This window comes from Agelaius tricolor, unplaced genomic scaffold, assembly GCF_023055355.1.
Source record: "Agelaius tricolor isolate 1412-34295 unplaced genomic scaffold, bAgeTri1.0.p SCAF_78, whole genome shotgun sequence".
Taxonomy (NCBI): Eukaryota; Metazoa; Chordata; class Aves; order Passeriformes; family Icteridae; genus Agelaius; species Agelaius tricolor.
The window spans coordinates 1,062,014-1,076,723 of NW_027269338.1; the positions used below are offsets into that span (position 1 = coordinate 1,062,014).

At 63.1% G+C, this 14,710-nt stretch overlaps 1 protein-coding gene across 1 annotated transcript; it reads right to left on the reverse strand.

The window, feature by feature from the left end:
- Nucleotides 1-74: 74 nt before the first annotated feature.
- LOC139585426 (sphingomyelin phosphodiesterase 5-like) lies at nt 75-7,239 on the reverse strand (the record flags this gene model as incomplete). Its single annotated transcript, XM_071418180.1, is given in 10 exon segments — nt 75-2,635; nt 3,071-3,215; nt 3,772-3,835; nt 4,290-4,379; nt 4,908-5,048; nt 5,701-5,773; nt 5,848-5,967; nt 5,969-6,575; nt 6,577-6,977; nt 6,979-7,239. Coding segments are annotated over 10 exon segments (1,998 nt in total), but the record flags the coding sequence as incomplete, so codon positions are not given.
- Between the last annotated feature and the right edge of the window lie 7,471 nt (nt 7,240-14,710).

Below are 14,710 nucleotides of genomic sequence, written 5' to 3' on the forward strand. Positions count from 1 at the left end.
CCATTCCCCATTCCCATTCCCCATTCCCCATTCCCTGCACAATCAATGCCCAAACTCGACTCATTTTTTCCAAAATTCCTTCATGAGCTTCATCCCGGCACCAGAGCACCAGGGCAAAGCCTGGCTGATGCCAGAGCAGTGCCCAATCAATGCCGGATCAATACAGATCAATGCTGGATCCATGCCAGATTAATGCCCAATCTATGCTGCAATGATTCCTGATCAATGTCAGATCAATAGGAGATCAATACTGCCCCAATACTGGATCAATGCTGGGTCCATCATGGACTGATTCCCAATCAATGTCAGATCAATGTCGGATCAATACTGCTCCAATAACAGATCAATGCTGGGTCAATCATGGACTGATTCCCGATCAATGTCAGATCAATAGGAGATCAACACTGCTGCAATACCGGATCAATGCTGGGTCAATCATGGACTGATTCCTGATCAATGTCAGATCAATGTCAGATCAATATCAGATCAATACTGCCCCAATACCAGATCAATGCTGGGTCAATCATGGACTGATTCCTGATCAATGTCAGATCAATGTCAGATCAATATCAGATCAATACTGCCCCAATACCAGATCAATGCTGGGTCAATCATGGACTGATTCCCGATCAATGTCAGATCAATACTGCCCCAATACCAGATCAATGCTGGGTCAATCATGGACTGATTCCCGATCAATGTCAGATCAATACTGCCCCAATACCAGATCAATGCTGGGTCAATCATGGACTGATTCCCGATCAATGTCAGATCAATACTGCCCCAATACCAGATCAATGCTGGGTCCATCATGGACTGATTCCTGATCAATATCAGATCAATATCAGATCAATGTCAGATCAATGTCAGATCAATACTGCCCCAATACCAGATCAATGCTGGGTCCATCATGGTCTGATTCCCAATCAATGTCAGATCAATACTGCACCAATCCTGCCCCAATACCGGATCAATGCTATATCCACCCTGCACTGATACCTGATCAATGTCAGATCAATAGCAGGCTGATCCTGCCCAATACCAGATCAATGCTGGGCCCATCATGGACTGATTCCCAATCAAAGCTGGATCAATGTCAGATCAATACTGCCTCAATACTGGATCAATGCTGGGTCCATCATGGTCTGATTCCCAATCAATGTCAGATCAATACCAGGCGGATCCTGCTCCAATACCGGATCAATGTCAGATCAATAGCAGGTGGATCCTGCCCCAATACCGGATCAATGTCAGATCAATACTTCCCCAATACTGGATCAATGCTGGGTCCATCATGGACAGATGCCCAATCAATGCTGGATCAATGCTGGATCAATACCGGATCAATGCTGCACTGATCCTGCACCAATATGGGATCAATGCTGTACTGATCCCACCCCTGCAGTGACCGCTCCTGTGGCCAGTGCAGTGACCAGTGCTGTGTCCAGTGCTGTGTCCAGTGCTGTGTCCACAGTGCAGTGACCAGAGCTGTGTCCAGTGCAGTGACCGCTGCTGTGGCCAGTGCAGTGACCAGTGCTGTGTCCAGTGCAGTGACCAGAGCTGTGTCCAGTGCAGTGACCGCTGCTGTGTCCAGTGCAGTGACGAGTGTACTGACCAGGGCTGTGGCCAGTGCTGCGTCCAGAGCTGTGTCCAGTGCAGTGACCACTGCTGTGTCCAGTGCAGTGACCAATGCTGTGTCCAGTGCAGTGACCACTGCTGTGTCCAGAGCTGTGTCCAGTGCAGTGACCACTGCTGTGGCCGGAGCTGTGTCCAGTGCTGTGTCCAGAGCTGTGGTCAGGGCTGTGGCTGGAGCCACGATCACACTGGGGTCACATCAGGTTCAGAGCTGTGACCGGTGCTGTGTCCATCCCCATGTCCATCCCCATGTCCATCCCTGTGTCCATCCCTGTGTCCAGCCCTGTGTCCATCCCCGTGTCCATCCCCATGTCCAGCCCCATGTCCAGCCCCATGTCCAGAGTGTGGCCATGGCCACTCTAAAGTCCAAGCTGCATCCAGCCCTGTGTCCAGCCCCGAGTCCAGCCCTATGTCCAGCCCTGTGTCCAGCCCTGTGTCCATCCCCGTGTCCATCCCCATGTCCATCCCTGTGTCCAGCCCTGTGTCCATCCCTGTGTCCAGCCCTGTGTCCATCCCCATGTCCATCCTGTTGTCCAGTCCCGTGTCCAGTCCCGTGTCCATCCCAGTGTCCATCCCAGTGTCCATCCCCATGTCCATCCCTGTGTCCATCCCTGTGTCCATCCCCGTGTCCATCCCAGTGTCCATCCCAGTGTCCATCCTGTTGTCTAGTCCCGTGTCCAGTCCCATGTCCACCCCGGTGTCCATCCCCGTGTCCATCCCAGTGTCCGTCCCAGTGTCCATCCCCATGTCCATCCTCGTGTCCATCCCAGTGTCCATCCTGTTGTCTAGTTCCGTGTCCAGTCCCATGTCCACCCCGGTGTCCATCCCCAAGTCCCTCCCCCTGTCCAGTCCTGTGTCCATCCCAGTGTCCATCCCGGTGTCCATTGCCGTGTCCGTGCCGGGGTCAGAGGTCAGCGGGCCCCAGGCGCAGCCGCAGGGCCACGGGCAGGTGGTCAGACATTGTGGCCAGCTCGGTGATGACCGAGTACCCGATGACCTCCTGTGGGGACAGCGGGGTCAGGGCGGGGTCACGGGGACACCAGGGGACACCGGGGTCACTGGGTGGTCACTGAGGGGTCACTGGGGGTTCCCAGTGGTCATTCACAGTGGTCAGTGCAGGATCCCAGGGGTCACTGGGGTCGCAGGGGTCACTGGGGGGGTCACTGAGGGGTCACTGAGGGGTCACTGAGGGGTCACTGGGGTTCCCAGCGGTCACTGGGGGTGGTCACTGAGGGGGTCACTGAGGGGTCACTGAGGGGTCACTGGGGTTCCCAGTGGTCACTGAGGGGTCACTGGGGGGTCACTGAGGGGTCACTGAGGGGTCACTGGCGTTCCCAGCGGTCACTCACAGTGGTCAGTGCAGGGTCCCAGGGGTCACTGGGGGGTCACTGGGGGGTCACTGAGGGGTCATTGGGGGTTCCCAGCGGTCACTCACAGTGGTCAGCGTGGGGTCCCTCCTCAGCAGCGCTCTGTCCACTCTCCGGCCCTGCCACGGCCGCGGGGCCATCGGGTCCAGGGCCCCGCAGGACAGGATGGGACCCGCCAGGAACCGCTCGCGTCCCCACGGCTGGGACAGCGTCCTGAGGGGACACGGGGACACAGTGGGACATGGGGACACAGTGGGACATGGGGACACGGGGACACAGGGACGTGGGGACATGGGGACACAGTGGGACACGGGGACACAGTGGGACAGACATGGGGACAGGGGGACATGGGGACACAGTGGGACACGGGGGACATGGGGACAGCGTGACACAGAGACATGGGGACACAGTGGGACACGGGGACATGGGGACATGGGGACACAGTGGGACATGGGGACACAGTGGGACATGGGGACACGGGGACAGACATGGGGACACAGTGGGACACAAGGACATGGGGACAGAGTGACGAGGGACATGGGGACAGGGGGGACATGGGGACACAGTGGGACACGGGGACAGAGTGACAGGTACACAGGGATGGGGACACAGGGACACGGGGACACAGGGACACAGTGACAAGGGACATGGGGACATGGGAACAGAGCAGGACAGGGGGACATGGGGACACGAGGGCAGAGGGGACACGGTGACACAGGCACGGAGGACCCTCCCCTCCCCCCCATGTCCCCAATGTCCCCATTGTCACCTCCTCATCTCCTCAGGGGTGGACACGGGCTCCTCGTAGATCTTGAGGTAATTGAGCAGCGTCCCTGGGGACAGGAGGGGACAGGAGGGGACAGGAGGGGACAGAGACATGAGCGGGACCCCGGACACAGGGAGGGGACAGGAGGGGACAGGAGGGGACAGAGACATGAGCGGGACCCCGGACACAGGGAGGGGACAGGAGGGGACAGGGAGGGGACAGAGACATGAGCGGGACTCTGGACACAGGGAGGGGACAGGAAGGGACAGAGAGGGGACAGGGACATGAATGGGACCCCAGGGGACAGGAAGGGACAGAGAGGGGACAGGGACACGAACGGGACCCCGGACATGGGGAGGGGACAGGAGGGGACAGGAGGGACATGAATGGGACCCCAGGGGACAGGAGGGGACAGGAAGGGACAGGGAGGGGACAGTGGGCTCCCCAGGCCCGGGTAACCATGGGGTCCCTGGGCAGAGGTGACACTGGGCTCCCCGGGGAGGTGACAGCGGTGTCCCCACCGATGGCCCAGGGCTGCTCCTGGCCCGAGTCGCAGCACGCGGGGTCCCAGAACTCCTTGAACAGGCGGTGCTGCCGGTTCTGGGCGTCACCTGCCGGGGACACGGCGCTGCTGTCACCCCCGTGTCCCCCTCCTGTCTAGCCCTGTGTCCCCTGTCTGCCTCCCGTGTCCCTTCGTGTCCCTCTGTCCCCGTCCTGTGTCCCTTTGTGTCCCACACTTCTGTCCCCTCCTGTGTTCCCTTGTGTCCCCCCCCATGTCCCCTGTCCCTGTCCCGTGTCCCTTTGTCCCCCTGCGTGTGTCCCTTGGTGTCCCACACTTCTGTCCCCCGTGTCCCCTGTCCCTCTCGTGTGTCCCTTAGTGTCCCACACCCCTGTCTCCTCCTGTGTCCCCCAGTGTCCCCCAATGTCCCTCTATCCCCTGCCCGTGTTCCTTCGTGTCCCACACCTCTGTCCCCCATGTCCCCCATGTCCCTCTGTCCTCTGCCCATGTCCCCTCGTGTCCCACACCTCTTCCCCCCAGGTCCCCCCGTGTCCCCTGTCCCTCTCCTGTGTCCCTTGTTTCCCACCCCTCTGTCCCCTCCTGTCCCCCCGCCATGTCCCTCCGTGTCCCCTGTCCCCACCGCGGGAGCAGTTGTCGAAGTTGAGGTCCCCGCAGAGGACATCGAAGGCCACCAGGTCCCCACGCCGGTCCTGCTCCTGCCGGAACTCCCAGAGCCACCGGAGCACCAGGGACAGCTGCTGGTCACGGATGGTGGCATCGGCTGGGACATGGGGACAATGGGGACATCATGGGGACATCATGGGGACATCATGGGGACAGGGACAGACACAGGGACAGCTGCTGGTCACGGATGGTGGCATCGGCTGGGACAGGGGGACATGGGGACAATGGGGACAATTGGGACATGGACATGGGGACAGGGACATGGGGACATGGGGACATGGGGACAGACACAGTGATGGGGACACAGGGACACACAGGTGTATATGGACATTGGGGGACATGGGGACACAGAGGGACAGACGCAGGGACATTGGGGACAGGGGGACGCAGACACACGGGCGCAAGGGAACACGGACGCAAGGACATGGGGACAGAGGGACATGGGGACACATGAACACAGACACAAGGACATGGGGACAGGGGGATACGTACAGACACAGGAATGGGGACACAGGGACATGGGGACACAGGGACACACAGGTGTATATGGACATTGGGGGACATGGGGACATGGGGACAGGGGGACACACGGACGCAGGGATACTTGGGGACATGGGGACACACGGACAGGTGGACACACGGATTTGGTGGGACACAAACACACGGACACAGCAGGACAAGGACACCTCGAGGCCCCCCCGGTGTCACCCCCAGTGTCCCCCCACGCTGTCACCGTGTCCCCCACTCACCTGCGGGCGCCTGCAGGTGGGTGCAGCCCAGGTACCCCACGACACGCCGGCCTTGCTCCGTCCCCAACAGCACCTGCAGGGGACACCAGCCACACGTCACCTCAGCCCCGTGTCACCCCCGGCACCCCTCAGGCGTCACCCCCTCACCTGCGCCACCAGCAGCCCCTTGTTGGCCAGCGCGTCCTCGCGGGCGGCGTTGGGGAAGGGCTGGAAGCGGGCGGCCAGCAGCGGGAAGCGGCTGCCCAGGAGCAGCCCGCTGCCCAGGGCCCCGCAGCCGGCCGCAGCGCAGCCCCCCCGGGCCCACGCCCCACAGCACGTGCGGGAAGCGGCGGCCGAGCTGCCGGCGCAGGGCGGCGGCCGCGGCGCCGTCGAACACCTCCTGCAGGCACACGAAGTCGGTGTCCGGCGGGACGCGGGCGCTCAGCACCGCGGGCATCGGGTCCGCCAGCGGGATCGGCCGCTCTGGCCCCGGGCCGGACGCTGGGCATGGAGCAGCTCCCGGGCTTGGGTTGGTCAGCGGCAACTCCGGCGCTGGCACCGAGTCAACGGTTGGCCATGACTTGGTCATCGGTGCTGGGTTGGCCATCAGCGTTGGGTTGGTCATCCATGTTGAGTTGGTCATTGGAGTTGGGTTGGTCATCGGTGGGTTGGTCATCCATGTTGAGTTGGTCATTGGTGGGTTGGTCATTGGAGTTGGGCTGGCCATCAGTGTTGGGTTGGCCATCGGTGTTGGGTTGGCCATCGGTGTTGGGTTGGCCATGGATGTTGGGTTGGCCATCGGCATCTCCGGCCATTCCATCGCGCCATCCGCTGTCGCCGCCCTCCACGCCCCCCGCCCGGCATCTCCGCCCGGGTGCCCCCCTCGCGCCGCGGTGCCCCCCGTAGCCCCGGCCCCTCCGTGGCTCCAGCAGCCCGCGCCGGTGTCCGGAAGCTTCCGCGGGCGCTCCGGCCGCCAGGATCCGCCCGATGAGCGCCGCCCTCCGCCGCGTGTCGCCCAGGTTGCTGAAGCGCGCCAGCCCGCTGGGCAGCAGGCACACGTTGGCCGTCAGGAAGGTGAAGCCGCGGGCTCGCCGGGCGTCCCAGGGCTCGGCCGCGGCCGCAGCGGCCGCGTGCTGGTGGACGAAGGGCCGGCGCTTGGCCTGCACCGGCAGCCACAGCAACAGCCCCGGCAGCGCCGGCAGCAGCGCCAGCAGCAGCGCCAGCAGCAGCAGCGGCGCCGCCAGCGCCCGCGCACCCACGGCCAGGCAGAGCCCGGCCCGGCGGCGCCGCCAGCGCGCGCCGCTGCGCCGTGGTGGGCACCAGCAGCGCCAGCAGCCGGTCCAGCGCCCAGTACGCGGGGCTCAGCAGCCCCTCGGCCACTCCGGCCAGCACGGCCAGCGTCCAGCTGGGGAACGGGGTGTCCGGCAGAGTGGACAGAGGCGGCCACGCCATTGGGGGGTCCTGGGGGCGCTCCCGGAGCTGTTCGGAGGCTCGGGCGCAGTTGGCGCAAGCTGTGGGGAGGGGTCTCGGTGAGGGCGAGGGGGCCTGCGCGTGTCCCTGTCACCAGGTGGGGCAGGACGCTCTGTGACCCGCGTGCCACCGTGGGAAAAAACAGGTGTGACCCAACATCCCCTCTCCGGGAGTCCTGGTCAGTGTGGGAAACTCCTGTGGCCGGAGTCTGACCCCTCCCCATGCCGGCCACCACCGTGGGAACGTCCCCGGACCCCCCCCCAAAAAATCCCAAACCCCAATTCCCGTGGGAAACTCAGGTGGGCGCAGCCGGGAGGGGACAACCCCGGTCCCACCTGCACCCCCAGCCCCACCCCCGCAGCCGCCACCTCACCTGTCCCCCCGGTTTGGGGGGGGTCTGCAGGCACCGGGACCCCCGGTGAGACAGGACAGGTGAGGCCCAAACCCTGAGCCCGGCCAGGTGAGTCCCGGCCTCTGATCCTGTCCAGGTGAGTCTCGGCCCCTCCCCTTGCCCAGGTGAGTCCTGACCCCTCCCCTTGTCCAGGTGAGTCCTGGCCCCTGATCCTGTCCAGGTGAATCCCGGTGGATGAGCCCGGCCAGGTGAGGCCCCGCCCCTCCCCTTGTCCAGGTGAGTCCTGGCCCCTCCCCTTGTCCAGGTGAGTCCTGTCCGGCCGGGCTGGTCCGACAGGTTCCCGGCAACTCTGAGCCACCAGGGCTGGACACGGCACGCAGCCACTGACACCTCACCTGGGCCACTGACACCTCACCTGAGCAGGTGACAGCTCACCTGGGCCAATGAGACCTCACCTGGACCAATGAGACCTCACCTGGGCCAGTGACACCTCACCTGAGCAGGTGACACCTCACCTGGGCCAGTGACACCTCACCTGGGTCAATGACACCTCACCTGAGCAGGTGACACCTGCGTGACTCCTGCCCCAGTTCTTCCCAGATCCTGCTGACTCTGCAGCTGCCCAACCCCAGTATGGGATGGAGCCAGATACTGGGGGCACTGGGAATGCTGGGGGCACTGGGGCATACTGGGAATACTGGGAGCAGTGGGACACTGGGGACACTGGGGACACTGGGGATGCTGAGGGCACTGGGGATACTGGGAGAACTGGAATTACTGGGGATACTGGGGACACTGGGAATGCTGGGGACACTGGGGATACTGGGGACACTGGGAGCAGCGGGACACTGGGGACACTGGGGATGCTGAGGGCACTGGGAGCACTGGGGACACTGGGAATACTGGGAGCAGCGGGACACTGGGGGCACTGGGAATGCTGAGGGCACTGGGGATACTGGGGACACTGGGAATGCTGGAAGTGGGGAACACTGGGGGCACTGAGGTTACTGGGAATGCTGGGGACACTGGGGGATACTGGGGGCACTGGGAATGCTGGGGACACTGGGGATACTGGGAATACTGGAACTACTGGGGATACTGGGGGACACTGGGAATGCTGGGGACACGGAATACTGGGAGTAGTGGGACACTGGGGACACTGGGGATGCTGAAGACACTGGGAATACTGGAATTGGGGAACACTGGGGGCATCGAGGTTACTGGGAATGCTGGGGGCACTGGGAGCACTGGGGACACTGGGGACACTGGGAATACTGGAATTACTGGGGATACTGGGGACACTGGAATTACTGGGGACACTGGGAATACTGGAATTACTGGGGATACTGGGGATACTGGAGACACTGGGATTACTGGGAACACTGGGGACACTGGGAATGCTGGGGACACTGGGGGATACTGGGGACACTGGGATTACTGGGAACACTGGGGACACTGGGAATACTGGGGAAAATCAAACACTGGGGGATACTGGGAATACTGGGGACACTGGGGATGCTGGCCATACTGGGATTACTGGGGAAAATCGGACACTGGGGATACTGGGGTCACTGGGAATGCTGGGGGACATTGGAGCCACTGGGAGTGATGGGGACACTGGGGACACTGGGGACACTGGGAATACTGGAATTACTGGGGACACTGGGGATACTGGGAGCACTGGGAATACTGGGAGCACTGGGGACACTGGGAGCACTGGGGGATACTGGGAATGGTGGGGGACATTGGAGCCACTGGGAGCACTGGGGACACTGGGGATGATGGCCATACTGGGGGCACTGGGGGCACTGGGGGCACTGGGAACACTGAGGGCACTGGGATTACTGGAGATGAGGGCACTGGGCCTACTGGGAGCACTGGGACACCCCTGAGGGGTTCCCCCCCCAGCCCTGGTTTGTCCCTTGTCCCCTGGGTGCCGTGGGTGGCAGGGCTGGCAGTGCCACAGGTGACACGGGCCAGGTGTGGCACGGGGACAGCCCTGACACCCACGGGGCCGAATCTGTGTCACCTGAGCCTGTGGGGACGGTCCCCAGTGTCCACCCAGAGGGGTCCCAGTGTCCCCAGTGTCCACCCAGAGAGGTCCCAGTGTCCATCCAGAGAGGTCCCAGTGTCCCCAATGTCCACCCAGAGAGGTCCCAGTGCCCCAGTGTCCCCAGTATCCACCCAGAGGGGTCCCAGTGTCCACCCAGAGAGGTCCCAGTGTCCCCAATGTCCACCCAGAGGGGTCCCAGTGTCCCCAGTGTGCCCAGTGCCCACCCAGAGCGGTCCCCAGTGTCCCCAGTGCCCACCCAAGGGGTCAGTGCCAGTGTCCCCATGTCCCCACGGTCCTGTCCCAGTGTCACCCCCCATTGTCCCCGCGGTGCTGCCTTCTCTCGGGTGTGGCCACCAAGCCCTCCCTGCCCTGTCCCTTGCTGTGCCTGGGGGGGACAAGTGACACCACAAGTGACACCACAAGTGACACCACAAGTGACACCGCAAGTGGCACCAAGCCGGGGTAGCCCGAGGGCTGGGCAGGACCCGGGCCACCCGTGCCAGCTCCGAGCCCGTCCCAGTTCCCAGTTCCAGTTCCCAATTCCCATTTCCCCGTTCCCCAATTCCCAGTTCCCATTTCCCAATTCCCAGCTCCCATTTCCTATTTCCCCGTTCCCCAATTCCCAATTCCCAATTCCTCATTCCCCATTCCCATCTCCCAATTCCCAATTCCCAATTCTCCGTTCCCATTCCCCATTTCCCCCGTTCCCATTTCCCCGTTCCCGGTCCCCTCCCAGTGCCACTTGTCGCCGCCACCTCCCTGCCACCCCCTCACCTCCGCACGCCGCCATGGGGGCCACACCGAGGCCACCACCGGGGCCACACCGGGGCCACACCGGGGCCACCACCGGGGCCGCCACCGGGGCCGCCTCTCGCCGCTGCCACCGGTGTCCCCACGCTGGTGGCTCAGCGTCAGGTGACAAACCCAAACATCCGCCGGCCGCGGGGTCACCTGGCCGCAGGTGTGGCCGGACCGGTTCTCCCGGCAGCCCCAAGGGGCTCTGGTGGCACCTGCGCCGCCCCGCACCCCCCCTCACCTGCCCAGGTGACGCGGCCGGGGCTGCCCCGAGCTGCCCCTTGTCCCCTCCCCTGTCCCCTCCCCTGTCCCCTTCACTTCCTTTTCCCGCCACCGGAGCAAACGGACTCACGTTGGGGGGGGTCGGGGTCGGGTCTGTGTCCCCCCCTCTGTCCTGGACCCCCAGACCCCCAGACCTCGGTCCGTGTCCCCCCTGTCCCCCCCTGTCCCCCCCTGTCCCCCCTGTCCCCCCTGTCCCCTCTGTCCCCTCTGTCCCCTCTGTCCCCCCCAGCTCGCAGCCCGTGTCACCTGAGCCCCCCCCCGGGGCAGGGGGTGACAGGGGAGGGGACACAGGAGGGGACAGGGGAGGGGACACCCCCCGAGCGCCCCCCCGGGACCCCCCCCCCGGTGACCTCGGTGTGGATCCGCGGCTCCGCTGGCGCCTCCAGAACTGAAAGGAAAAGCGCGGCCAAAAGCGAAAGGAAAAGCGCCGTGACCCCCCCAGTACGGCCGCAGTGACCCCCCCAGTGTCCCTCTGTCCGTCCCTCTCTCTGTCCCCCCCAGTGTCCCTCTGTCTGTCCCTCTGTCCGTCCCTCTGTCTGTCCCTCTGTCTGTCCCTCTGTCCCTCCACCCGCTCGCACCCAGCGCTGTTCTCCACCTTCCACCATCGCCCCTGTGCAGGGGCGGGGGGGTCACACACAGGAGTCCCGGGGGGGTCCCTATGGGGCAGGGGGGTCTCTATGGGGCCAGGCTCCTCTATGGGGCAGGGGAGGTCTCTATGGGGCCAGTTCCCTCTATGGGGCAGGGAAGGGTCTCTATGGGGCAGGGGGGTCTCTATGGGGCATGGGGGGGGTCTCTATGGGGCCAGTCCCCTCTATGTGCCCGGGCGGTCCCTATGGGGCCAGGCTCCTCTATGGGGCACGGAGGAGTCTCTATGGGGCAGGGAATTTGTCTCTATGGGGCAGGAGGGGTCTCTATGTGCCAGGGGGTCCCTGTGGGGCCAGGCCCCCTCTATGGGGCAGGGGGGGTCTCTATGGGGCAGGGGAGTCTCTATGGGGCAGGGAAGGGTCTCTATGGGGCAGAGGAGTCTCTATGGGGCCAGGCTCCTCTGTGGGGCACGGAGGAGTCTCTATGGGGCAGGGGGGTCTCTATGGGACATGGGAGGGTTTCTATGGGGCCAGGCCCCTCTATGGGGCATGGGGGGGTCTCTATGGGGCAGAGGAGTCTCTATGGGGCAGGGAAGGGTCTCTATGGGACCAGGCCCCTCTATGGGGCACGGGAGGGTTTCTATTGGGCCAGGCCCCTCTATGGGGCAGGGGAGTCTCTATGGGGCAGAGGAGTCTCTATGGGGCCAGGCCCCTCTATGGGGCAGGGAGGAGTCTCTATGGGGTAGGGGGGTCTCTATGGGGCAGGGGGGTCTCTATGGGACATGGGAGGGTTTCTATGGGGCCAGGCCCCTCTATGGGGCATGGGGGGTCTCTATGGGGCAGAGGAGTCTTTATGGGGCAGGGAAGGGTCTCTATGGGGCAGGAAGGTCTCTATGGGGCAGGGGAGGTCCCTATGGGGCCAGGCCCCTCTATAGGCAGGGAAAGGTCTCTATGGGGCAGGGAAGGGTCTCTATGGGGCCAGGCCCCTCTATGGGGCGCAGTGTGGCGCTGTCCCCCCCCCGCCCGCAGGAATTTGTCACCTCTCGGGGACACTTTGTCGCCGCGGCCGTGACAAAGTGGAGCCGTGTCCGGGCACGGCTGCCAGAGCCCCCCCGGCCCCACAGCGGCCCCACAGCGCCGCCAGAGGGGCCCGATAAGGCCCCGGGCCGCCCCCCCGGCATGTCCCGATATAGCCGCGATAGGGACGGGCTGTCAGCGCCCGCCGGTGCGGGGACATTGGCCAGAGACCCCGACCCGGCCCCACAGAATCCCCTAAAAGGGAACCTCCGTCCCTGCCCCACAGAATCCCATACAGAGACCCCCTTGTCTGTGCCCCATAGAATCCCCTAAATGAGGGAAACCCCCGTCCCTGCCCCACAGAATCCCCTAAAAGGGGACCCCGGGTTCCGATCCCACAGAATCCCCTACAAAGGAATCCCCCTGCCCCACAGAATCCCCTACAAAGGAATCCCCTGCCCCACAGAATCCCCTACAAAGGAATCCCTCTGCCCCATAGAATCCCCTACAAAGGAATCCCCCTGCCCCACAGAATCCCCTACAAAAGAATCCCCCTGCCCCACAGAATCCCCTACAAAAGAATCCCTCTGCCCCATAGAATTCCCTAAAAAGGGACCACTTGTCCCCATAGAATCCCCTAAAAAGGGTCCCCCCGTCCCTACCCCCACAGAATCCCCCAAAAGGGAGCCACTGTTCCTGCCCCACAGAATCCCCTACATAAGAAACCCCTCTGCCCCATAGAATCCCTTAAAAAGGGGTCCCACTCGGCCCCACAGAATCCCCTACAAAGGGACCTCCCTGTCCCTGCCCCACAGAATCCCCTAAATAAGGGATCCCCCTTTTCCTGCCCCACAGAATCCCCTAAAAAGGGAATCTCTGCCCCACAGAATCCCCTAAATAAGAGAACCACCCTGTCCCTGCCCCATAGAATGCCCTACAAAGGAATCCCCCTGTCTCCACAGATTCCCCTAAAAAGGGACCCCCCTTTTCCTGCCCCATAGAATCCCCTACAAAGGGAAACCCTTGCCCCATAGAATCTCCTAAATAAGACACCCCCCCGTTCCTGCCCCATAGAATCCCCTACAAAGGGACCCCGGGTCCCAATCCCACAGAATCCCCTACAAAGTGACCCCCCTGCCCCACAGAATCCCCTACAAAGTGACCCACCTGTCCCTGCCCCATAGAATCCCCTAAATAAGGGACCCTCCTTTTCCTGCCCCACAGAATCCCCCACAAAGGGATCCCCCTGCCCCATAGAATCCCCTAAAAAGGGATCCTGGTCCTGATCCCATAGATTCCCCTAAAAAGGGAGGGTCCCTGTTCCTGCCCCATAGAATGCCCTAAATAAGGGAACCCCCCCTGCCCCATAGAATCCCCTAAATGAGAGACCTTCCTGTCCCTGCCCCACAGGATCCTATAAATTAGGGAGCCCCCAATCCCTGCCCCATAGAATCCCCTAAAAAGCGACACCTCTGCCCCATAGAGTCCCCTAAAAAGGGACCCTCCTGCCCCATAGAATCCCCTAAAAAGGGATCTCCTGTTCCTGTCCCATAGAATCTCTTAAATGAGACTCCCCTGCCCCATAGAATCCCCTAAATGAGGGATTCCCCCGTTCCTGCCCCACAGAATCCCATACAAAGGGGCACCCCGATCCCTGCCCCATAGAATCCCCTAAATAAGGGACGGCTCTGTCCCTGCCCCATAGAATCCCATAAAAAGGGATCCCCCCTGCCCCATAGAATCCCCTATAAGGGACCCCCCCCCCTCCCTGTCCCACAGAATTCCCTGAAAAGTGACCCCAGTGTCCCACAGAATCCCCTAAATAAGAGGCCCCCTGCCCCATAGAATCCCCTAAAATGGAACCCACCTGTCCCTGTTCCTGCCCCACAGAGAGCCCTAAATAAGAGACCCCCCCCCCCCCCCCCCAAATGAGACCCCAGCCCACCCTTGGGGTCTCAGCCTTTACTCTGCCCCACAACTCCCCCTATAGGGCGGACACGGGGGGGAGGGGGGGCTCGGACCCTCCGGCCCCACAGAGACCCCGTGGGGGGCGGGGAAGCCGCCCCCTCCCCGTCCTTTATCGGCCCCTGGGCCCCTCCCCACGGCTCCTCCCCCCCCACAGCGCCCTATAAAATCTGTGGGGCCGCGGGGCTGCCCACGGTGCTGCTGTGGGGCACGGGCAGAGCGTGAGGGGTCTGTGGGGCGGCTATGGGGTCTGTGGGGCGGCTATGGGGTCTGTGGGGCACAGGGGTCTGTGTGGGGCGCACAGGGGTCTGTGGGGCAGGTATGGGGTCTATGGGGTCTGTGGGGGGTCTATGGGGTCTGTGGGGCGCCTATGCGGTCTGTGGGGCGGCTATGGGGTTTATGGGGCGCCTATGGGGTCTGTGGGGTGCACAGGGGCTTGTGGGGCGCACAGGGGTCTTTGGGGTGGCTATGGAGTCTATGGGGCACAGGAGTCTCTGGGGCACAGGTGGGTTG